The sequence below is a fragment of the Siniperca chuatsi genome, linkage group LG13, assembly GCF_020085105.1.
Source record: "Siniperca chuatsi isolate FFG_IHB_CAS linkage group LG13, ASM2008510v1, whole genome shotgun sequence".
Classification (NCBI taxonomy): Eukaryota; Metazoa; Chordata; class Actinopteri; order Centrarchiformes; family Sinipercidae; genus Siniperca; species Siniperca chuatsi.
Genome location: NC_058054.1, coordinates 7,601,411 through 7,627,461, shown reverse-complemented (window position 1 = coordinate 7,627,461; position 26,051 = coordinate 7,601,411). Strand labels below are relative to the sequence as shown.

Sequence of the window (26,051 nt, the reverse complement as noted above, 5' to 3'; positions counted from 1 at the left end):
TACTCAGAATATTTAATTTTTAAGATTTTAATGTATTTTTTTTGTTCTCTGAAATCTGACTCTATTCTTGTAATTCTGATAGTAAATTTAGAAATGACGTTATTCTGTGAATTCTCGATCAACTTTTTTTCTGCAGTCAAAATATACATCCTGCTGATGAAATATAGATTTCAAATCATTTTGTGTGCTTTTTAATTAATTGCACTTAGTTTTCAGTACTCACAATGTATGCTATGTATATAGTTAGACATCATATGTCAATGACACATTTTTGTATATTGTATATTTAAATGTTTGATTTGCAGTGTTTTAGACTTAGAGTGCCTTGGTACAAGAATGTCATTGTATATTTACATTCATTTCAGGTGTTTCCCATGCTGATGACAATAAAACTTCATGAGATGAAAGTAAAAGATGATAATAATAAATAATAAAACTTTATTTATAGAGCACTTATCAAAACAAAGTACAAAGTGCTTCACAACAAGAGAAATAAAATACCACAAGAAATAAAATACATAATATACACAAAAGCAATAGATGAAACCAGAACGACGGAACTCATTACACGTTTATAGATTTATTTCTCAGTTTAATTGGATACTTTGTGCTGTTTATTTGTGCATTTTATCTATTCACTACAAAGGGAGTCAGGGCTGCCTGGCAGACATGACTCAGGGATAAACCTTTAAATAGCCCGGACGCTCCCTTGCTTTGCGCATGCGTACTCAAACAAATCCATTACCATGTCAAACCACAGAAATGAAACGTTTCTCTGAAAACTACCCGATAAAGTGAACTGAACGAGCAGGTAAAGACACACGCCTTTAAAGCTAGATAAAACTCTCCTAAATGCTCGCTACCGGTGACAGCAACAGTCGTCTTCTTGCTCCTAAACAAACTTTTCGAGTTAGAGGCAAGAAACAAGGTTAGCTAACAGCTAGCTGCTCGGCTAACGTTGCCGTCAGTTGGCAGCTCGTTATCCGCTCGCTGTCTGTTTGGGAGCCACCTGACAACCGCTCACATGATTTTAACTAACTCACTGCGATCAGACCGATGACATTACACAACTGGAGACAGATTTTCTTTATGTGTTTGTGTTTGTATGTGTAGTTTGGATCACTGGAGAGTCGCTTAGGGGCTTGTTAAACAGCAACAACATGTTTGGTAAAAAGAAGAGAGCACCGCAGCCCAAAGGCCAGGGTGCTGCTGCAGCCAAGCAGGTAACAGCAACACCGATAAAGTTAGATAAACGCTACCGGCAAGATGTTTATTGTAACGTTTTCTCTGGTGAACTTTATCTTTTACTTCCTGGTTTCAGATGGGTCTGTTCGTAGACCTGGACCCTGAGGAGATGATGATGGGTATGGAGGGGAATCTGGACGACCCGGACTTGGAGGCTGAACTTGCTGCTATCACTGGAAATAAAGCTGCTGCAGGAGGAAGAGCCAAGCAGAAGGGGAAAAGTGAGTGCAGTGGTTGTGATGTACAATCCTGTAAACAACCCCTCTAAACAGGGTCTGAAGAGCTTTTCACTTGTAGGTGTGTTGTCCCCATGTCCGAGTCACAGCATAGCCAGATCGATACAGGCCCATTTTAATTTTCTTTACACAACCCATAACATAAATACAATTTGATGATGATATGGTTCCCTTAAGTTAGTTTTTTGCAAACAAGAAATGTACAGGGCAGGACATTTTACAGTAGAAAAATAAACTTGTTACTACTCTCTGGTGGACACGGGGTCACTCAAAACATATTTGGCATTTCCATACTTAAGTTTCTTGTCACTTATCGGCTTGGATATACGCCCAATAGTGGTGGACTCAGGCTGTCTGAGGGGCTGGGGCGAACAAAATAAAAGGTTGCATGCGGTGGGGCACCGGCGCAGAGAAAGTAGTGATGCATTGATGGTGAAACAGCAGCTTACATGGCACTGCGTTGCGTTTTCTCCATGCAAAGGGCACCCTGGAGGGCGCTTCTTCACGTTTTCTCCACTTTAAGGGAATCCTAGAAGCACATTATTACATTTTCTCCACTGGAGGGCACTTTATCATGCCTTATCTACCATAGGGGCATCCAAGAGGGCACTTTAGCTGCGTTTTTACGTATATGGGGGCACCCCCTGAGTCCACCAGTGACATCGACATCTGCAATGAGCTAATATCAGCTGATTTATCGGTCATGCTCTTATACACTATATGATCAAAAGTATGTGGACAACGAGCATTACTAGCCTGGATCCAGACCTCGAAATCACTGCCTACATTCAGGATTTTTTTCAGTCATTATCAGGCTAGAACTTTACACCCATATACTGTACCTCCTCTCTGCTGCAACGGCTTTCCACAAGATTTGCTCCCATTGAGCCACAACAGCGTTAGAGAGGTAAAGCACTGGTCTGGCTCGCAGTCAGCGTTTCAGTTCATTCCAAAGTTTTTGGATCGGGTTAAGGTCAGGGCTCTGTAAAGGCCAGTCAAGTTCTTCCAAACCAAACTCGGAAAACCATTTCTTCATGGACCTCTCTTTGTGCACGGGGGCATTGTCATGTTGAAATGGGAAAGGCCTTTCCCCAAAGTGTTATTTCTATTTCCCAAAGGACTCACAGCACTGTTATCTGCTCCTTTTAATTCTTTTTTTCTTTATTACAATTAAAAAAAAAGTGTGACGTTACAAGCCCACATTGGCTCTTAGAGGAATTAACACCGTCAACACAGCAGATAACAGTATTGCGAGTCCTTTGGGAGGATTCTTTTATCCACATACTTTTGGCCATATTATGATTCGTCTAAGTTGCTGAAAACCTCCTGCAACAACATGACAAAGAAATGTTTCTGCATATCTATTATCCTGGGGAAGTTGTTATGCTAATTATTTGGACACTGGAGCCACTAATGACACTATAGACATTTACATTATTACTACATTACAGTGTGATATGTGTTGTTGATCTCACATACAAACCCAGTTGGATGCATGGCATCGTGTTTGTGTCGTAGGTCCGCTGCCCATGGAAGACATCACAAGAATGGCTGACGAGTGTATGAGAGATGTGGATGAGGATGAAGATGACAGTAACCTGGAAGATGATGAAGATCTATTGGTTGGTGTTGTGTGAATTTTCTGCTCTCATGCCAGGGTTTGTGGCTGCTTAGATTTCAAGGTTCTGGACAAAGTAGGCCGTTACCAGACACATGTTTTAAATATACTGGAATGAATTGAAGTAGCTGTACAAAGCCAATCCAGACATCAGGAGCAGGAGCATAACTCAACCTGACCTGTTATGCATGTTGTATGTTCTGTGTAAAGTAATGTTGGAGAAATGCCTCTACAAAGACCACAGTAACTATGATAACAACGTGTGCCAGAAAGTTTTACAGGTCATACATTTAATTAGGCTATTAATAGTTGTCGATTTATTGATTTGTAGGGCTGTAATTTCATCCACACATGTTGATGTACAGAACTTGTCAAACAACTGCATGTTTTACCAAACCGGGTAATGGAAAACTTGTCTCACACTCTGCACTTCTGAAATCCAGCCTTGCATATGAACAATCAAATTTGGCTGTTGATCAGTTGCTGTATTTTTCCTCCATCAGGCAGAGCTACAGGAAGTGGTGGGTGAGGGGGAGGCTGAGGATGCCGTAGCTGTTTCCTCCACATCCTCTGCCACTGCAGAATCTTCTCAAGCTGAAACGCCAGAGTCCCCACCGCCGCAGGTACAATACATGTTGATCTCTGCCAGCCTTGTAATTGACACCACCGGCCACCAAAAAACATGTCAAATGACGGAACATTTTGGCCGTTGCCGGTAACAGGAAAGAGCTGATGTATTTGTCCTTGTTGCCTTCTGCTATTTTTATCTTAAATCACCTTGGATTTTATATCTGTATCTCCAAACAATAGTTGTTTATTGGATAATGTGACTGGTAGAATAGATGCACTTGAGGTGTTTCAGTCTTTCTGGTAAGTCTTTGCATTCCTGTAAACACATTTCCTGATATTTATCCCACTTGTGTTTCGGTCTACTTGAAATACTTTGAATACTTTGTGTGCCTAGTATTCTAAAAAAGTGATTAAAGATTAGATATAGATATGTAGAAATATTTCCTCCTGTTAATTATCTGTGACAAATACTTAATGTTCTCAACCCACAGTTCTGCCTGCTAGTATTTCTTGACCTAGCATAGATTTACCAGCTGTTTGCAGGTAATGTGTTGACAGTTCCTGCCTGTTGTTTTGGTGAAGCAGCAGGAAGTAAAGGTCTCCTCAGCTGCGCCCGGCAGCCTCCAACACACCCTGGAGGAGAGAGCAGCCATGTACAAGACGGCCTTACAAAACGCCAAGACTGCAGGGGAGACCTCCAAAGCCAGGAGATATGATCGCGGCCTGAAGGTGAGTGAAACTACTGCCAAGATATATGCTCAAGGCGCAGAATAACAGCAACGTTTTCATTATGAATTATTGTCTGTCATTGTTAAAATATGGGATATTTTATGGGATGGATTATCATGGGATTTTCAAATGTCATGAAACATGTTACACAGATTTGTTGTTGTTGTTTCTAATGAGGCACCCGTCATAAAGGGCTTACAAGTTGTATCTAATGGCTTTATTATGGGTGAATAAATAATTAACCAATGCTTTGTAGATCCGTTATGAGCCATTAACTAGAACAAATTCCAGATTGTGAAATATTTCTATTTATCCTTTTTATTTGGTAATAATGTTATAAAGTTATAAATGTTTGTAATCCATTCAAAAATGCTCATGGGTCTCTCACTTTCTAATAAGCAATAAAGCCTAAAAGGTTTTAATAATCAAATCTGCAGTTGTAATTGCTAATAAGGTGTTAATAAATTAATTTTGGTCTACATTGTCTGCAGCCCTTTTCTAGAAATAAGGGGTCAAAGGGTCAAAACCAATCAAAGGGAGTTTTCATAACCCAAAATTTTGTTCTTATTAATGGATTGTAATTGATCTATAAAGCGTTAGTAAATGATTTACCTCACTAGAAAGTGGTACCGATTTGTTGTATAAATTAACAATAAAAAACATTTACAAAATCTGATTTTTTTAAATGTCAGCTGAAAATGTCCAGTTTGAGTCATGATCATCATACCATCTAATTTAATAATCAACAATACATTTCAAGCTATTTTTTTGTTATCTTAACACATAATTTGATGTAGTATCTCTGTGACGAGGAGGCCTTCCAGGACCCAGCCCCGCACATGGTGCTCATGCTCCACAAGGCGAGCCACAGGGGCGCCCCAGTTCCCAGACTTAAGTTTACTCTGCATAATCAAGAGCCGAAATAAAAGCAGTTTTCCTGCTGAAAACAATTCCTCAATGAGTGCTTAATATGTAAATTATGTGAGCAACACTAAACGTGCCCGAAAGCTACAGATTCGTAGAAACACAACCTTTTTGGTATTCATGTGTCTAATCACACTGTTTAGCTCCCTAAAGGACGACATCATGCTGTTCATCATCTTTTAAACTTATTCTCAAGATATTTACTAATTTTCTTATTTCATGCTTGTGTTTGTAATTTGCGCCTGGAATTACTGGACTGCAGTGATGCTTCCTTCATTACACACTTTAACTCTGATTTCAGACATCCTATACAACTGCAGATGATAATGATTGTTAATGTTTCTCTTTACAGACTCTGCAGTCAATGTTAGCTGCTGCGAAAAAAGGGAGACCAGTGAATGAGGCAGAGATCCCTCCTCCTGTTGCCACTGGAGCCCCGAGTGCAGCCTCTAAGCCGGCTGTTCCCCGACGACCTGCTCCCCCTGTACCCTCACCTCCTGAATCCACTCCTTCCGATCAGCAGGGGGAATCGGAGGCCACAACGCCGCCGCCTGCTGTACCAGACATCGTCACCCCCAGCAGCGAAGAAGAGCAGTCGTCCTCCGCCACCCTGCCCACTCTGAGCAGCGTCCCATCACCAGAGGAGCCGACAGAGGAACCCGCCGACCAGTCTCGGACCATTCAGACATGTGAGTTGGATTATACGAAGTTATATCGGTGATAGTATTGGGTATTAGAGAAAGTAAGTGTTCAACATACAATTTAAAAACAGGAAACATGTTTTCCATGCAGTTGACTGATCTTTAATACTGCCCCATTTCGCTCAGTGCACCAGTCAGAGCAAAGCACAGACAACTCCCGAGTGCCTACATTTACACTATAAGTTACAAACTACAAAGACATTTTAAAGATGGTCAAAAGACGTGCCTCTTTGATATGTAACCATGACACTTGATATCATAGATAGTGTTGTTTTTATTCCATTTCCAAAGACTAAAACAAGGTATCAAAAGGTGGCAAAAAGGTGTAGACATTGCCATATTGATTACCAAAAGTTGTCTGATATCATGCTTAGGATTATGAGCTTGTGGACTCGAGGAAATGTAGATTTGATTTATTTTTGGCCCTAAATTTGAGATGTTGGTGCAGTAGGCTAAATAATCCACAAGTAAACTTTATTTTAATACTTTGGGAAATCAAATTAAAGATCATTCTGTATTCCAGCACACTTTGCATACAATACACTTACACATTGTAATAGGAATCAAGTTGCAGGCAATGGGAATTCCTGGCTTTGTCTTATTTATCGGTAACGGTGACACATTTAATTGAGTTTAGGTTTGTGTGAAATTATTTTTAGCATTAATCTCTTTTTTTTCCAGTGACATATATATATTAACTTGTTGAGGCAAAGTTGTTGTCTTCTAGCTTCTCAATATGTGATGAATGTGGCCTTTCACTGTGGTAATTGTTCTGTGTTTCTGTCCCGTGAATCCACAGCGAGCGAGGCGACCAAGACGATGCTTTTGGAGAGGCAGAAAGAATACAAGATGGCAGCTCTGAGAGCCAAGAAGCAGGGAGACGTGGAGCAAGCTAGGCTTTACTTCAAGACCAGCAAGGTGAGGAAAAAGACTACAAGCCTGCGTGATTTGTTTAAAACCAAGACAATATCCTGTGCTGAAATTTGTATCAGCAGTGTTGTACTTTGTATAAATTTGAATCTCCTAAAACTATGTTTTCTCTGTTGTTTGCCAGCATTGTATTCTCAGTGAATAATATTATTTTAACATGGTGTCTAGAAATTACTGTGTGGGGGAAATGTGCTAAATAGATGACTAGCAGACTGATGTGGCAACTTCCTTGTAGAATCTGGATCTGCACATTATTTTTGTTTTTGAAATTTCAAGATAAAAAACACATGATTTCTATCTATTTTGAGCCAAATAAAATGGTTTCAGTGCTTTTTACAAACGTACGCAACCAGTATGATGAAATTCTGGACAACATACAATATCAGCAGGATAAATCACTATTATCTTTCCTTTTATCATTAAATAAAATATATAGTTGCTGAGCTACAACTGTTAAAGTAAAGTAAAACAATTTTCTTGATTCTGTCACTTGTGTTTATGTAGCTTTATATCCCTACGAGCTAAATGCACATAATAAAGATTTGTTTCTGCTAGAACTAGAAGCAGCATTCAAACTATTTTGCAAAGCAAAGCAAGTTTCTGCTGTAGGAATGTAGCAGCAGCTCCCTTTGTGATAATAGCTGCACTGTGTTTTTTAACGTGATGCCTTGCAAGTTTATAGCTACAGAAAATTCCCATTTTTCTTCTTACATGTTCCTGTTTTGAATTATAAAATTATAATTTGAATTATAGTCTTGTACTTTAACTTATATCAACATCTTGTCTTAAGTTCATATACCAGTCATCTGTCATGAAGCTAAACCAAATTAGATGTCTTTTAATGTCTCAGAAATATTTATTTTTAAGTGAAAATACAATTACACATCATTATTTGTGCAGTCTGTTGTCTGAGCCTGTTGCTGACTGCAGGATTTCTCTCTCAAGTATGTGAAACATGCCATCAATTTGGAAGTCAAAGACAAAGACCACCATTATGTTTGACAGAGTTTGGGTTTTTGGTATTTATTGGTGCAGAGTTTCGATGCAGTGATGGAGGCGTTGGAGAAAGGACAAGCAGTCGACCTGAGTGGCCTTCCTCCATCTCCAGGGCACGGTAAAGAATTTTAGTAAACAAGCAGGCAAACTTTATTTATAGCTCTTATATAGCTCTTTTAAAAAACAGAAGTTACACTGTGATTTACAGGAAGAATAAAAGGGAAAGGGGGAAATATAAGAGACAGAAGAAAACAAGGAGAAATAAGTGTATAACATACACGAAAAAAGAAAAAAAGCAGAAGAAAAATAGGTTTTAAGATAATGTTTTAATGTGTAATGTGTTTAATTTGGCTTCTCTGAGACTTAAAAAAACATGCCTGACCATGTTGTATGGAGCATTAAAACACTGATGTGAAATAATTAAAAATGATTAAAAAAAAAAAAGTAGATGTAATTGTGCAGGTGACTTATGATCAATCCTAAATAACAACAGGAGCAACTTGTTGGGAAAGTGCATCACAATAACTATTGTTTTGTTTTTAACACAAACCTTGGATTATCTTTTAAAGAAGTACAGACATGAGAAGAAGAAATTAGTCTAGAAACCCAACAGAGGTCATAAGGACTTGCCAGGAAGGAAGTATAAATAAGGAAATGTATAGTTAGTAACTATCAGCAAATATCTTCAGCACATTTATTTTTAGTAGTTTATTTAAGTAACTCATCTTACTGGACGGAAACCTGTTGTATCTGCTTCTGCATGTTTCAGTTTATCTCGTGTTATTATGTTATAGGTGCAGAAGGAAGCTCTGCTCCAGTGAAGGAACCTTCCTCCGGGCAAAAGATAGAAGTCACCCATGCGGTTGCAGCAGCTCCAGGTAATAGTCATTTCGGCATTTATTAACCATATGAATTTGCTTTTATTGTTGCTGTGGCGTACGTTTCTTTTTGACCAGTCATTTAGTTCTGTTTCCATTTATCCTCTTATATTTATATCAACCAGCTCATGTCAGCTTAAGGTTTAACATAAGGTGACTTCAAAGAGAAGAAAACGCACTGTTGTGTCATGCACAGCATGGTTATGTATAAGCACGCCTACAGTACAATACATTCACTGAACGTTCACATGGCAGATAATGAATGATAATGATAATTTGGCTGGCTGCCATCATGGGTGAATAGAACTAATAGAAATACAGTCAAACATATGCTACTTGTCACTTAAGCCATGTAGCAGTGTGAAAGTGAAAGAATTGGATGACAAAACAAGTTTTCCTAAACGAAAGAGGAAAACCAACAAACTAATGAGTGCAGTCTTTGGCCATATTCATCTGTCACACATCGGTAGATGGGTATCAAACACAAGATACTTTTTGACTACCAACCAAATTGCCTCCACAATACAGAGTCAGATTCTTAGTCTTATTTAGTCTTATTCTTCAGTCAGATACTTACTGATTTAAATCCAAATATTGTTTCATATTGTTGTTTGGCAAACAAAGCTGATGCTTTTGAGAGGTTTAGCTTATTTTGTTAAAGGTCCATTGTGTAGGATTTAATGGCATCTAGCAGTGAAACTATGGTGGCTGTGAAACTCTCGAAAAACACGAACTGCCCTGTTTAGAGCCAGTGATTGGTTTGTCCATTCTGGGCTACTGTAGAAACATGGCGGTGCAACAGGGCGACCTCCATGGCAGGGGACCCGCTCCCTACGTAGATAAAAACAGCTCATTCTAAGTTAATGAAAACACAATGATTCTTATTTTCAGGCGATTATACACTGATGAAAACATACTTATATATATTATATTCCATTTCTGCCAATAGCTCCTCCTAAATGTTTCACACTGGTGAAAGTGTTTTATACTCAACAATGTAAAGTATCCAAAAAAATATAATTTCGTTATCTGCAACGCAAGTATTGAAACATTTAAAACGATACCAAAGTTTACAGTTAAGTCAACTTATCTTAGGTTTTTCTGATTGGTATTTCTTAGCAGTATTTTTAGATAGCGGCATGCCTGTAGGGATGACAGTGTTGGTCGGTCCGCCACTTTGGTCCAGACTGAAATATCTCAACAACTATTGGATGGATTGCCATGAAAACTGTCACAGATATTCAAGATATTCAAGTTCTCTAGAGGATAAATTCTACTGACTTTGTTGATCCCCTGATTTTTCATGTAGCTCCATCATCAGGTCAAACTTTCCATTTGTTCAGCACTTTGGTTTATGACTAAATACCTGCAAAACTAATGACATTCCCATCAGTCCCAGCTTTACTTTGTGTTTAGTGCTAATTAGCAAATGTTAGCATGCTAACACGCTAAACTAAGATGGTGAACATGGTAAACAGGAGCATGTTTGCATTGTCATTGTGAGCATGTTAGCATTTAGCTTAAAGCCCTAATGTCTCTAAGTGCAGCCTCACAACGTGGCTTTAGACTCTTAGTCTTGTTTAATAACTAATAATTAGTTTTGAGGTAAAATCTCGAAACAGACATATTGAGAAACTCTTGTTTACTCTCATTGTTGCCTCACTCTCTCAGCCCCTGCCCCCCCATCAGCCCCTGCAGCTCCCAAAGACGTGCTGGAGGCTCTCGAGCAGAGACGAGCCAAGTATGTGGAGGCGTCCAATCAGGCCAAAGCCAGTGGAGACGACCGCAAGGCCCGAATGCACGACCGTATCGCCAAGGTACAAGATGACTCTCCTCCTGATGTCTGTATTTACCTTTACAGAACTCTACTACTAAAACTGTGTTTGTCAGTCTTTCTACATGATTATCTCTCAGTTGCTGGCACTTTATTACAAAATATGAATCAGAGTTTTCATCTGTGAAATGTAGGTTAAGTTTAGTGAAAAGGAAAGGAAGTATTCAGTATATCATATGTTTTCATGAGTTAAAAGCTCTTGTTTTTTTACAGCTTCTTTCAGTTAGTTCTTGTGTGTGTATATATAGCAATTAATCTTAAAGACGGCATGACAGCGATTTGTCGTGTTTTTTAATTCACATTAAAATCTTGAACATATATATGAATAAAGAAAACCAGTACAGACCTTAAACATTAGCAGAAAACAGTAATGGCACTATCTCAAAAACACTATACTTCTAGCACTTTACACACAACAAGTATTTTCTCCTTTTACCCCCATTACAGTAGCATTAGCTCTGCTGTGTAAAAATATTTAACCTCTCTCCTCCTGCAGCAATACCAGAGTGCCATCCGAGCTCACAAAGCAGGAAAAGCAGTCAACTTTGAGGAGCTGCCGGTTCCCCCTGGTGAGATTCTTTTGTGATTCGTGTTTTTGAATTGACAGTGTAATTTTCAAAGTTACATTTAGCTCCGTAAAATTGGATTTGAATTGTGTTTCTGGTTCTTTAGTCCTGGGGTGTTACTTGTGGACGCTGTCAGTGAGTCTCTGTACCAGCGGCACAAGACGTGTTTTTATACTTGACCAAAAGAGTAAATCTAGAACGCAGTTATACCAGACAGACCGAGAATTTGCTTTTATCTTTCAGGTTTTCCTCCAATCCCGGGCCAGAAGGCAACAGGAGCAGAGCAGGGATTCGTTGCTGCTCTGGAGGCAGCCGATAAGCTTGCCTCCACTGATGCTGCCGTAATAGCAGATGAAGAAGATGAGGAGGAGGAGGAGGAGGAGGTGGGCTATCACCAGTACATTGTAATTTTTTGATTAGGCTTTTGTGGATAAATTGTTGATGCAGTGTTTTGTGTTTGTTGCAGTCTAAGTCAGCTGTTCCAGAAGTGCCAAAGAAGCCCACGTTGGACGTCCCCACCGCCGGTCAGGGAAGGAAAAGGACTCCATCAGCTTCTCCTGAAAGAACAGCCGCCAGGGAAGGACTCTCACCAACAGGTCAGTCCCCAAAAGGCGAGTTCAAGAGTCGTGACACACGTTGATGTTTTAAAAAAAAAAAAAAAAAAAAAAAAAGTCAGAACCAGTAGAAGTTTCCCTTTTTAAATTTTTAATATTACTTTTCCTTGTTCCTGAAACACAAAATCATTAACCATTAACCATTTTTGAAAATGGAACAAGGTGACATTAGTTTTTATTATCTGTCACGTAGCAACAGTGTCCACAACTTAAATGCCAGGCATATCATGTACTCAACATCACGTGTTGAAACACACGGGACATACATCCTCTGAATAAAATAGTAAACACATGTTTTTTTACTATTTCTGCACTGTGGTTTGCATCATTTCCAGTGCACCAAGAAAAGTAAATATATTGTCTCACACTAAGATAATGAGCAGACTGTTTGCTTGTACAGGACCACATGCAGTTCTAGATGTAAACCTGCTTGATGGATTTGAATTGCGAATAGATGCAGTTTGTCCTCAGTTGATTCATAAACAATTTGCGTATCTTTTAATTATTATTATTATCATTATTATTATTATTATTATTCTCACCTAATTTATTTGCAACCACTGAAGAACATCACCTGTCAAGTCAGTCAGTATCAATATCAATATCATTTTCTGGAAAAACACAAGATTTTAAGTGTGTTAAGAGTGATTTTAAAAATAGGAAATTCAGAGATTAAGTGAGGCAAAACAAAAAAAGCATCATCATTTTGAATGTATTAGCCATTAAAACATGTTTTTGCTATTATCCAAAGGTTTTAAACATGATATGACAGTCACTTTATTTGTTAAATGGGACACGTTGGTAAAAGTATAACCAAATGGGACCGTGGTGGAGGACCACAATGAAAATAAGCTTTATTGTGTTTTTATTGTCAGCAATTTAATTTTATGTCAGAACTGGGTGACTGCAGTCTTGTATTTATCTTATTATTGTCAAATAAATCTGCAGTATTACAGTGAGCATTCAGCTATGTCAGCTGTCAGGCAGCAGCACAGTATTGTGGTTGTTAACTGTGTAACAGAGTGAGACAGCCATAAATTTCCATATGAAGCTCTAAAACTACATCTAGATGTTTACAGCCTTTGGATTTTCCGTCTTTCTTCGTCCTCCAGCGGTTCAGCAGCTGGAGTTCCTGGAGGGCAGGAAGAAGCAGTACTTGAAGGCGGCTCTGCAGGCCAAGCAGAAGACCGACATGGAGCAGGCCAAGATTTTCCTCCGCACCGCCAAGAGCTTCGACCCCATAATCGAGGCAGCGCGCAGTGGCAAAACTGTGGATATCAGCACGGTGAGCAGACGGGAGACTTACTCTGATACTGCCAGCTTTTATACTGTTTGTCAAGTGAATCTTTTGTATAATTTACATAAAGCCAGCTTGGTGTTAGAAATAGGCCTTTTTCAGTCAGTAGAAATCAGTCTCAAATATTTTTTTCCTTCTGAATATATATGACTTTCGCTACATTGTTGACAAGTTAATTACTTGTTTTTGTTTCAGTAGTTAAAAATGTTACATACTAATGTGAAATATCATATTCAGAGAATCAGTGCGGCAAAACAAAAAAATGCATTAGGATTTTTAATTGATCAGTAATTAAAAGCAATTCTGACATTACATGTTTTGAGCACTCCGAAGGTGCTATGTGCATTTTTAAACACGATGCCACTGTCTCTTATATCACTTAACTGGGATAAAATCATCACCCAATGAGATCATGGTGGAGATATTGGGTATTGGTAGTCCCACTGTGGCCGACCCTCTGTGTGCTGCACCTGCAGGTGCCGTCGCCACCTGGTGACGAAGACGACGACTTCATCCTGGTTCATCACAGCGACGTGCAGATCTCAGAGAAAGCAGAGCAGGTTTACACACAACTGGCCAAGATCCTCAAAGAGCAGCGTGAGGTAAAACGCGCAGGACAAGGACTGACTACAGCTCATGTTTGAAATTGGATAAACTTCACCAAATTCTTAACTCTCTTAACTTTTAGAAACGTTTATCACGATGTAACATTTTCCAAAATAAAAATGTTGATTCCAAAGTGTACTATTGCATCATGTTCAATTAGGGCAGGTTGTTATCAGGATAAATAAGATTGATGTTTATCATCTTCATGGGTAAACGTGGTCATTGTAACAAACTAGCGCTAAAAGGAAACCTAAAAAGATATATTTATTATAGAAATAGAAAAAATTGAGAATTTCTTCACATCAATTACATGGTGATAAGATATGGATTGCAACCATATCGGTGTTTACAAAATAACAACAGAACTCTCCGATACTGATAAAGTTCAAATGAATGCATTTTCATATATTTCCCTTTTTAATTTTATATTTTTATCATACAAGTAAACTCAATCATCTCTACTAGCATCATGTTCGCCTTTAATATCTCCAGAATCTAACATTTCAGTTCTCTCTTGTTTTTCTGTTCCTGTCTGGTTTCTCTGCACTGTTACTTTCTTGCTGTGAAGACAAACGTATAGAGAGATTTCTTCTTCTTTGCTCCTTTTAGAAATGTATGACTTACTCCAAGCAATTCACACACCTGGGGAACGTCACCGAAACAACAAAGTAAGCCGTAAACAGTTTTTTATTTAGTGTACATACAAACTCCAAACTCAGTTATAACACTGGACTGCAATTAACAACTATTTTCATTATTATCCATTTTATAAAAATGATTTAATTATCAAGTCTATAAAATGTCAGATAAAGACAAATGTGTTATCAGATTGTTTATTTTGTCTGATAAACAGTCAGAAACCCTAAAGGTACTCAGTTAATGACACAAAGCTTTACTTTATTAACCTGACTTAAATGATTGATTATGATATTATTTTTATTATTTCATTATACTGTATACCTGATTAGTCAAATCTTGAGTTGGCTGATATCTCACAGATGTTTCCTCCTCCTGTGTGTGTGTGTGTGTGTGTGTGTGTGTGTGTGTGTGTTTGCTCCAGGTTTGAGAAGATGGCGGAGAGTTGTAAGAAGAGTCTGGAGGTCCTGAAGCTGGCTCAGTCCAGAGGTCTGCCTCCTCCTAAACATCACTTTGAGGAGAGATCGTTTCACACCGTCAGGTGGGCACATTGTATTTAGATTATAATGCCTGAGTTCTGATTCATTAGTTATACAGGTATAAAAAAAAAAATAGAAACTTGCTGTGTCTGGGATAAAGTAAAAGATGCTTTGTTAACTATTTAAAATGTTTAAAAATATATACTCCCTGGCCATTTTATTTAGGTAAACCTACACAATTTAATGCAATTCAAAACAAGAGATCTTCCACAAATTCTACATATAATAGAATAGTTAGATTAATACCTCTCTTACAGCGTCAAGTCATGGCTGAGCTGTTGTATTGGATTGCATTAGATTTTGCAGGTGTACCTAATAATTTGGCCACTGAGTGTATGTTTGATATGTTGAAGGTATGACAGCCTCACTATAGAGCAGTTTTTTGTTTTTGCTGAAGCATTTCTGACTGACAAAATCCGTTTGTACTTCAAGTAGATCCCAAAGCAATAAATCACTCATATCTTTTTCTGTCTTTTCTTTCTTCCTTCCCTCCCTTTCAGGATATTTCCAGAGCTGAGCAGCACTGACATGGTTGTTATTATAGTCAAAGGGATGAATCTTCCTGCTCCTAGTGGTAAAAACAAAACTCTTCACCTATCAGTCCTTATATCCAGTACAGTCTGTCTGCAAGTACTGGAAAAAATGGTTCTGAAAACACTGAAACGTCATGTTTTATACCTTTTTAATTCAATTTTAAAAGCCTTAAGATTATTGTTTCTTGTGTTGCTGTGCTTCAGGAGAAAAATTTAACCTTAAATCTTAATTAAAATCTCAATCTCTGTAGGTCTACAGCTATTTTCATTTTGTGTTTTTTATTTCACTAAAAATGTCTTTAAAAAAGTCTTGAATATAAGTGGCTGCGACCTTTAGCTTCATGTCATTATGGCCTTGTTGAACAATTTATTGTTAAACTTTAAATTCAATCAAGAATTTAAGGTCTGTTTTAGACAGGAAAACATTGGAGGAAAATCACATACTCGTTGATGCTTTGTGAATAAACTTTCTCCTTCAGGAATCCAAGCAAACGATCTGGATGCCTACGTTAAGTTTGACTTCCCCTACCCCAGCACGGTAAGAGACTCACACTACAGCTCGTTTGAGTTTTCACAGCCACCACAGGCTGCTGAGACGATCCATACAGGTGACTTTTCTCCTTAAAAGTGTTGGTTTCTGTTTTGTTGCCACCAGGAGCAGCCGCAGAAACACAAAACAGCTGTCATCAAGAACACTAACTCCCCAGGTGAGACATGAACATCGTCATGTATTTGTAATGACAACGTGGATGTTTTTCTTGAGCAGAAGATCTGCAGTGACATATTATACTGTACTGTCCTTTTTGAAAAAGACCATTCAGTATTTTATAATCTTGTCAAGGAAGTTATCCAATGTCCTTTTTAACATCTCTTCAATTTGTCTAAAATTTAAACAATCAAAACATTTTTAAAACGACACAAAACTCAAGTCAGTCTGTGAACTATTAAAATGATAGTGAATGACGTTCTTTGTTTTATATCTGAGAAGACACATTTATGTTATTTTATTTCAAAATAATCAAGACAAAAATAAATCAATGCAAAGATGTATTCTGTCTTAAGAATCAGGTTTATTGCCAAGTAGGTTTTCACATACAAGGAATTAGCTTTGGTATTTTGGTGCAAAACGGTCACAATAAACATTGTAAGAGAAAAGAAGAAGAAATAGTTCTGCAAAAGTCAAGAATCATAAATATAAAATAGAAATTTACAATAAAAAATATGTAGAATATATGTGTTTTAAAATGAAAATAGCTGCACAGTGTTTTAAAATGAAGATGATGGAAGTATTGATAAATGTGCAATATAAAGTAAATATCTGATGTACATCATCTACAAGTTAGAGGTGGAGGGTTCAGTTGTGTAAATAAAACTATTATAATAATAAAACTATAATTTACATTCCATTGTAGGTTAATATGGATGTTTTTATGGTTTATTTGTCTGAAATACTCGATGTAAGGTTTCAGAAGGCTGCATCTCTTCATCTGTGATCTCTTTTCACCAGAATATAACCAGAGCTTCACCCTGTCAATCAACCGTAACCACCGCGGCTTCAGGAGGGTGGTGACGTCCAAAGGCATCAAACTGGAGCTGCTGCACAAAGGGTGAGTCACAGACAGTTGCTCGCACGCAGGGCAACATCCTCACTTAGCTGCTGGAGCAAATGTACGAGCTCAGACTCCAGTTTGGTAATCGGCCACAGCAGCAGTTCGGGAAACAGTGAATGTGATGCTCTTTTTTGTTTGTGACTCAAATCTCTGAAGTCGAAGCTTCTTTAAATAGTTTTCAGGATGGTTTCTGCTCAGTCATTACCACGTGACAACAGTGTAACTCTGACAAGGCAACTGAATATGAATGGACAAAGTTAATATGATTATCACAATATTGATATGTTACAATATTTGATAAAATTTTATACAAAAAAGATATTTGCAAAATCACATCAACACATCCCATCAAAGTAAAATTATTTATTTGTATTTTTACTAAAACAAAATAGTATACAGTGACATATTTTGACATATTTAAACTTTTCAGCGTTCATTTAGACATGAAAACCCTGATATCTTAATAATAAAACCTTTTGGCTCAGCCCTACAACTAAATAATCGCTGTAATGTATTTTCAAAGTCTGTTTGAAGTTGCTGCAAGTTGATTTTCATACTGGAGTGAAAGGAAAGGAGAGAAAAAAACACAATATATAACTTATATCAAAGTATCCTGATACAGTATTACAGCGGCATGTCGTGCAAATTTTAGTTAAGGGACTAAAACATGCAAAACCACAGGGATGGTCCTTAAAGTTTGGACTGTTGAATAAGATTACTTCCAGTTTTATGTACAAATTGATCAGAAAAGTATCTCCGAACACTGAAACAGATGAAAACCAGAACTTTGTTTCATTATTTCACAACTGCATTCATGTCAGAGTAGTTTAAACTAAGCTGTATGTCATTTAGTGTTATCGTGTTGAGACTGACGGTGATGCTACCGTTGTGTGTCGTCTCACAGCGGTTTCTTGCGGAGCGACAAGCCGATCGGGACGGCCCTCGTAAAGCTGGACAAACTGGAGTCACAGAGCGAAGTCAGAGAGATCGTAGAGGTGAGTGGCCGTTTAGATCGAAAGCAACACCATAAAACAAAGCTGATCGAGAGAGATAAATGATTTGTAAATCAAGGAGGCAAAAATCAGGAAGGAAGGTTGTGGCTGAGATTGATCCTGACAGCATCCACAGGCACAACAGTCTTGTTATCTAAGATGTTCACCGACGACTTGTGTGCCTGTAAATATCCGTAATATCTCGTGTCAGGTGATGGACGGTCGTAAGGCCACAGGAGGTCGTGTTGAAGTGAAGATCCGGCTTCGGGAGCCTCTGAGCGGACAGGACATGCAGACGAGCACTGAGCGCTGGTTGGTGATCGACCAGTCACAGGTAATATACAGTGTTAATATTTTAGCAGCATTGTTATGTCAAAAGACAAACCTGAGATTGTGTAAAACTTCTGATATTGGTTCTTTTTATCTCCAAGGTTCTTGTTTAGATGCTGCTGCAAGATTAAAGATGATTCACAAGATAAAGGTACTTTTCTCCCCCTTTTTTCTGTCTGGATTGAATGAAAATTAAGTTAAATGTATCGTATTTGTTGTTTATTTAATATTATTTTACTTTAAACTCTTTCAGCTAAAGGAGCAGTGTGTATTATTTAGTGGCATCTAGCAGTGAAATTGCAGTTTGCTACCATTTGAATACCGATATCTAGACCCAGTGTTTGGTTTGTCGGTTCTGGGCTACTGTAGAAACATGGCGGTGCAACATGGCGACCTCTGTGGAAGGGGCCCCGCTGCCTCTGTAGATAAAAACGTCTTATTCTAACGTACCGAAAATACAACGATTCCTATTTGCAGGTGATTATACACTAATGAAAACATACTTTTTTAAAGCTCACAAATTTTCATTCGTACAAAAACCAAATTGTAAAAACAACAATTTGTGGTTTTACGGGGGGTTATGTACCGGACTATTTCTTGGCCGGGAGCAGTGACTTCCAGGAGGTCACCTCGGTTTTGCTACGAATGAACAAGAACAAAATATAACGTGTTAATTAGTGAGCTTTAGAGGTGCTGGAAGGCAGATTTCGTTACCTTTGGACAGAGCCATGCTAGCCGTTTCTTCGTGCTATGCTAAATTAAGCTAACCGGCTGCTGGCTGTAGCTTCATATTAGTGTACAGATATGAGAGGGGTATCAATGTCCTCGTCTAACTCTTGGCAAGCAAGCCAGTAAGTGATTTTCCAAAATGTCCAACTGTTCTTTCAAATGTAGGTGTTCAAGGATACGTTCGGGTGTGTTTGATTCACCTGACTGATAACTTCTTTATCTTGCAGATTAAAAGCACTTAATCAAAAATACTCGGAGGAGGAGGAGGAGGAGGAGAGAGGACGGAGTTTGGGATGTTGTGATGAGGACGGTCTGTCATTCAGACTGGACTCAGACCTACACGGGTCTTTGACTTGTTCAAACTTTTGCACATTTGCAAGACACACGAGCTCCCTTTCACACTGCAGTCCACCAGGAGGAGACGTGGAGCTAGTTTACGGTAGGTCAGCTGGTCTCTGGCTCGGTGACATGAACCTCGTGTCTGTCTTCAGTCTGAGCAACAGCTAGCCAACGATGACACCAGCTGATCGAGCAAAAGGTTGTTCTCTGTTTGTCATCATCACTGGTGGATCACACAGATTGTTCGCCGGGTGAATGCAGATATACTGTAAGATCGTGATGCATCAGGCAGACGAGGTGAAGGCTCCTTGTGAGATTCAAATCAGAGAAAACTAGCAGCGATCACAGTTGCCCAAAAAAGTCTCCTCGTGCATCACTCCATCTCCTGGATGTGTCCTCTGCTAATGTTGAAGGGGCTCGGTGTCGAGCTAACCTGATCCTGCTGCCCGACATGACTCTAGTTAATATAATATATCAAAGAATGTGTACATATTCCTCATATATATACAGCTCTGGTATCTAGAACTGCACCTATGCACTAATACCAAAGTAATCACTATTGCTGTAAAATCCTGCATATTTGAAATCGCCTTTAGCTGCTAAACCTGCTGCGATGACACGAGAGCTTAATATGTGACGGGACATTTACGGGCTGTTTTTATTATTTTTCCACACAATTCATCTGGTTTTCAGTGTGAGAACGCAGGCAGATGCAGCACCCTCATAGATGTTTTACAGGAGCAAGCCAAGAAATTATGATACTATACAAGGTACGATTATATAATTGTTTTGAAGGCCACACTCCCTTTTTTTGGCACCTTTCACTTTGAAGTCCTCTAACTGTGGTCACTAAACTGCACTCACTTATTTGTGGCTTTTGGTGTGTTAGATTTATATTTGTCTTGTTTACACTCAATAGCATATCAGCTGAGCTTGGCTGATCTATAATTGTATAACAAAAATGTAAGAGTTTCAGTCTAAAAAGCTAAATATTCATTTTATTTCAAGGCAAACACCCATTGTTACACAGATGATGAGGTGGTTAAAAAGTAATTTTTAAGTAAACATCAGTGGACGACTAAACTTTAATAGCATCCTGTACATATTTTAGTTAAAGGAATATTTTGTCCTTTTGGGAAATACGTTTATTTTTGCTTTCCTGCAGAGAGTTAGATGAGAAGATCGATACCACTCGTGTCTGTGTGTTTAAACATGAAGCTAGAAACAGGACGCAATTAGCTTAGCTTAGCATAAATACTAGAAGCAGGGGGAAACAGCTTGCCTGGCTCTCTCCAAAGTTAAAAAATACACCTACCAACACCTCTAAAGCTCACTAATTAACACGTTCTGTCTCATTTGTTTATTCTCTACACGAACAGAAATGTAAAAAGCGACAATTTGTGGTTTCAGAGGGAGTCAAGTGCTGTAAATATTTCTTGGCGACTAGCGGCCAGGAGCAGTGACTTCCTGGAGTCTCTGCTGGTTTTGTGGCAACCCCACGGTGACAACAAGACTCCAGTTTTATGAGCTTTAGAGGTGCTGGCAGGTGTATTATTTTTAACTTTGGACAGAGCCAGGCTAGCTGTTTCCCCCTGCTTCCAGTCTTTATGCTAAGCTAAGCTAATCGCCTCCTGATAGCATATTTAACACACAAACGAGAGTGGTAAAGATCTTATCATCGAACTCCCCACAAGAAAGCAAATAAGTGTATTTCCCAAAATGTCGAACTATTCCTTTAAATGAGTGGCACTACCTTTTACAACTATGCAGCAGATACTGAATATTTGGATGAATCCTTCTTCTTTTTTTTTTAAAAAGCCAGTTCACCCAAATTACAGAAGGCTTTATATTTTCTTACTTACCTGTTACGGCATCAGCTGTTCAAAGTTTTAAAAAACATTTAAAATTTTCAAGAACAATAATGAATCTCAACTTTAAGCTAACATGGAAAAGACGTCCTTAAAGTGTTTCCAAGACAACAGCTACTAAATGATTATTCTAAATGAATTATGGTGAGACTGTTAACGTGTCTCTTCACAAACAACATCCCATGTAAGTAGTTTCATTGGAACAACTTTCTACCAAAGATTTAAAAGAGTAACCAGAACGAAAGAAATAAAGGTGAGATCATTTCTTTTGTAGTAATTTGAGTGAACTGGCCCTTTTTTAAAGTTTCAACTGCAGCATTGTAATAAATGCTACACAAGAAGCCATAACAAACACACTGAGCCAACTACATAAGTACCATTTTCCAACAGGTTTACCTCGACACATTATTTAGTTGCCAGACGTTTCTGTGGTCACAAAATTTCTGTTTTCAACATCATGAATCAATGTAACGGACAAATGATTTATTATAGACAAACGTACTGTTACCCATCATTCTGTCCTCTGTTAAAACGTTTTGATCACCTATTTGTTTACAAAGATGAATGATGTCACATTGTTTATTTACAAAATGCTACAAAAATGTCTAAAACAGATTCAAGGCTATATTTTGTTTTAAATTGTGGACTGAATTCGCCTAACCTGCTTAAAAATGTACCAATTAAAAATACCTTGTTTTAAATTTGTATTAAGTATTTACTAATATTTATGTTGCTTCTTCAGCAATAGTTTCATTCCTAAATCAGGTGAAGGCAGAAACTGAGCACTCATTTCAATTTTCTATAAGTTTTTATTTTACATATACTACAATCTTTTGATAAAGACCACTTTTCTTGACATTTGTAGTGTAAAGGGGAAAAAAAGATGTACAGGGTTTTTGGCTTTTCAAACATTTTTTGACTGTTTATTAAAAAAAGAAAAGAAGTATTTTAACAAATCCCAGTCAACGACAGAACTGAATGAGTGGATTTTTCTTTTTTTAGTTTCATCCACAAACTAGAAGATATAACTGTTAAAAGTTGATTTGCTCTCTTCACCGGTTCAAGCTTGTTTCTGTTTGCATGCAGTGTTATAGTTTGGATAGTAACATCTTACAACTGAATACACACACAAAAAAAATGCTACTTTTTCAGTCAAACAAATTGCACCTTCTTTTTTGGGGGGGGGGGATTTAGGACATATTGCACAAGTCAGATAACGCCAAAATAAAATGTAACAGGAAACAGGAAGTCCTCTCCATTAAGCTGATTTATAAAAACAGAACTGCCTGCGGCTGATGAACGTCACACAGTGATTGAGATTCACCAACTCTGGTATGATCACAGTAATAAACCCAGAACTGGTGACCTTTGACCTCTCATTCAGTCTTTACTGAACATTTTAATCAGCTTTGCTAACATTACTTTGCTACAGTAGCTCCTAAAATACTTCAGACTGAGTAATAAACTAATACAGAATAGCTACAGGTCTAATTTAAACGAAGCGTTGGCTCGTCTGCAGATTTTCATGTGATTGTCTGATTCTCACTTGTGATGACGAGATTTTTTTCTCCAATAAAATGCTCCAACAAAACCTCTCGTACTGTATTAGCAGTACTTTATGTAGCCCCTTCTGGTTTTATATTAGCATGATTTAAAAAAAAAAAAAAAAAAAGGAGTAATTGCCATAATGCAGAGTGATTACTGTACAGAGCATTTTGACATGACTGGGTGGTTTTTGGTGATTAGTCTAGCCAGAAACAAACAAAAACACACACACACACATTGCAGATTTGAACAGAAACAGGAGGAATACATTCTTATATTTTTTTCCAGGTCCATGTTGCTGAAGGAGAGCACAGTCCAGAGCAGAGAGGGAGAGAGGGGGGCTGCAGCGGTCTGTTTATAGATGCACTAAAAACAGTTGAGGCCTTTTGAAGACGACATGTCCGCGGTCCGCAGGTCTGCAAAGTCTGGAGCAGGATGTTCATGATTTCAGGGATTTGGAAGGACGATAAGTTGCAGGAAATGTGAGATGAAATACATTCAGCTTCAGGTCAATCAAACCTCTGTTTCTGCAGGAACCCTGGATCCTCTTTTCTTTCCTCTCGTCTTCCAGGACTCAGCGGCAACCCCGACGCTCGCTTTAACTCTCCTGTAAATGGCTTAGAATCCAGTGCACTGCTTCTGCAATTTAATACAGTTCTTATACATTTATTTATATATATAGCTTTACATCTTCAATAGTTATTCTCTTTGTATGATTAAAAAGACCAAAATAACTTGAGTGGCTTTTCCAACCACTGCCGGACAAACAAGCGCTGATGATGTTGACTGATGAGATTAAAAACTGATTTCCCTCTTCTGCGTTTTCAGCTTTATGTACAGATTGTTTGAGTTTATCAATAAAGCATTGGAACCTTTATTTATTTATTAATTATTATTTTTTTTAAATCAGTTGTCTACTGTAGGACAAAAAGGGCTTCCAGAGTTAAAATGTAATCTTATTCCACCGAGCGTCAGTCAGAGGAGTCCATGACGGTCACTTCAGTAATACTGTCTTTAACTGGGATCTCTGGAGGCTACAGAGGCAGCGTTATGATGGAGGAGCTGTCAGTGTGTTTGTCCATGAAGTAAAGCATCTGGTGACTGATGAGTAAAGCTTAACAGGTGAAGCCAAAGTGTTTCTTCCCCCTTCCCCCCGCTTGATGAATCGCTGCTGCAGGCACTGAGCACCACGGTGCAAAAAAAAATTAAAATAATAATAATCCCCACACAGACGCACCTCTCAACTCCTCATCCGATGATTTGTAACTTTCCTTTTTTTTTTTATTAAATTAAACTTCAGAGGAAGAGTCCAGTCTTTTCAGCAGTGGATATGAGTCTCCCTTGTTTAAGAGCATCCGTGCTACACAGAGGCCTTTGCGGATAATCTTCAGCGCTGCAGGACCCCCGGCTGCCACAGTGACATTGGAGTGACGGGTGATGAGGAGCTACATACAGTGTCTGTGAAAAGTATTCACCTTCCTTGGAAGTATTCATGTTTTATTGTTTTACAGCATTGAATCAAATTAGATTTAAAGTTGTTTTTGACACTGATCAACAGAAAAGGATCCTTTAATGTCGAGTCAGTATTTAGTAGCTGCACCTTTGGCAGCAACTCCAGCCTTTAGTCTGCGTGGATACGTCGCTATTAGTCTAATCCCACACGGCACGTCTTCCCCGTTAGTCTGCAGGTTGCACGGCAACAGCTGCACATTCTCGACTGGAATAAGATCTGGGGTCTGTTTCTTCAGAAAGACGTCTAAATTCAACTGTTTAGTTCTTGAAGAGGACTCATTTGCTGTTGTGGTGGAAAGTAACTAAGAACATTTACTCAAGTACTGTACTTGAGTATTTCCATTTTCTGCTACTTTATACTTCTACCCCACTGCAATTATTTGATGCAAGACTTAATTGATCCCTTGGTGAAATGGAAAAGCTACCCTGCAGTTTATATAGTAAAAAAAAAATATAAAAAATTGCCCCACCTTTACCAGCTGAAACATTAAAGTCATGTACACATTAATGCATCAGTAATTATAATCCAATAATATAATGTACATTATTCTGAAATGAACTATTCTGCATAATGAGTACTTTTACTTTTTGTACTTTAAGTATATTTTGATGCTAATACTTTTATACCTTTGCTTAAGTAAAAGATCTGAGGACTTCTTCCGCCACATTTGCCTTAAATTTTTCAAACTAAAACACGCGGCTGACCGAGCAACAGCATGAAACCGCTCCGAGTCAGAAAACAGAATCAAACTATTACAAGGACAATTTACTGGGAAAGTTCAGTGTGCTGTAAGAGTGACAATACGGAAAACTTTCAGTAGCATAAAACCTCATCGCATTGCAGAGCTGAGATGCTGTGGCTTCTTAACGTGGAAGAACTCTTCTGCAGACTCGTCAGGATAGTTTCTTTGGCCAAATGAAACCACTGTCGATGTTCTCACCGCTGTGTATTTTCAAGGGGTTTCTAAAAACCTGTGATGGTTAAGGCGTGTCCTATTTATTAAAGGGGGTGAATACTTATGCAAACATGCATTTTATAGTTAATTTATATGACTTTGTAGAGGGTCTTTTCTGTTGATCCGTGTCAAAAAAGCAACATCAAATCTACTTTGATTCAATGCTGTTAAACAATAAAAAAAAAACATGACTTTTCAAGGGGGGGTTAATACTTTTTATAGGCACTGTAACGCCACACTGGGGTCAGACAGTATGATCTCTGGTGTTCATTTCCTGCACCTTAAATGAACACCTGTCAGGTGAGGCTCACAACACGGGACAGATGATGCTGCTCGGAGCTTCCTCAGGCCCCAGGCGGCCTCTGGAGCACAACAGACGGTGGTTGGATGCATAGGTTTGACTTGAGGAATGCTACCCCACCTGGCACGGCACAGTTTTCGGGCTCTTTTGAAGTGCAAACGGTTGAAGGGAGATGATGGAGGACCAGGCTGCGAGATGACGTCAGAAAAAAAAAAAAAAAAAAAAAAGATTTTGGAGGTGAAGCTCCGAAGAGTCCTAGGAGATGATCTCCAGGATGTAGAAGACCAGCTCCATGACCACGGGGCCCTCGCTCAGCTGGCACGCCCCGCCGTGGATGACAGGGATCAGAGCGCTGTCCAGGTCGCTCAGGTACTGAGGCAGGAGAGGCTGGCCGTTACTTCCTGCCAGGTAACCCAC

At 38.6% G+C, this 26,051-nt stretch overlaps 2 protein-coding genes across 7 annotated transcripts in view; one reads left to right on the top strand and one right to left on the bottom strand.

Moving 5' to 3' along the window:
• The first annotated feature begins 660 nt into the window (after positions 1-660).
• cc2d1b (coiled-coil and C2 domain containing 1B) lies at positions 661-23,742 on the top strand. 5 transcript variants are annotated; one of them, XR_006380473.1, is made up of 27 exons: positions 661-811; positions 1,114-1,223; positions 1,322-1,466; positions 3,000-3,103; positions 3,603-3,722; positions 4,252-4,398; positions 5,675-6,011; positions 6,823-6,941; positions 7,989-8,067; positions 8,744-8,827; positions 10,499-10,644; positions 11,158-11,230; positions 11,471-11,610; positions 11,694-11,838; positions 12,954-13,126; positions 13,615-13,740; positions 14,354-14,412; positions 14,805-14,921; positions 15,420-15,493; positions 15,932-15,990; positions 16,108-16,159; positions 16,960-17,059; positions 17,967-18,057; positions 18,266-18,388; positions 18,486-18,535; positions 19,341-19,552; positions 23,154-23,742. XR_006380473.1 is itself a non-coding variant. In XM_044219991.1 (26 exons), exons 2-25 carry the CDS (start codon positions 1,161-1,163, stop codon positions 18,495-18,497), a joined length of 2,670 nt encoding a protein of 889 aa, XP_044075926.1. In that variant the 5' UTR covers positions 661-811; positions 1,114-1,160; the 3' UTR covers positions 18,498-18,535; positions 19,341-22,021. The 5 variants fall into 5 exon arrangements, 4 of the variants coding, with proteins under 4 accessions (XP_044075926.1, XP_044075924.1, XP_044075925.1 ...); XM_044219991.1 differs by lacking the exon at positions 23,154-23,742 and having other exon boundaries at positions 4,255-4,398; positions 11,694-11,823; positions 19,341-22,021; XM_044219989.1 differs by lacking the exon at positions 23,154-23,742 and having other exon boundaries at positions 4,255-4,398; positions 19,341-22,021.
• zfyve9a (zinc finger, FYVE domain containing 9a) overlaps positions 22,110-26,051 on the bottom strand; it is a 33,876-nt gene continuing 29,934 nt past the window's right edge. For both annotated transcript variants that reach the window (XM_044219986.1, XM_044219987.1), the window contains exon 19: positions 22,110-26,051. In XM_044219986.1, coding sequence (XP_044075921.1) covers positions 25,890-26,051 — 162 coding nt within the window. In that variant the 3' untranslated portion in view covers positions 22,110-25,889.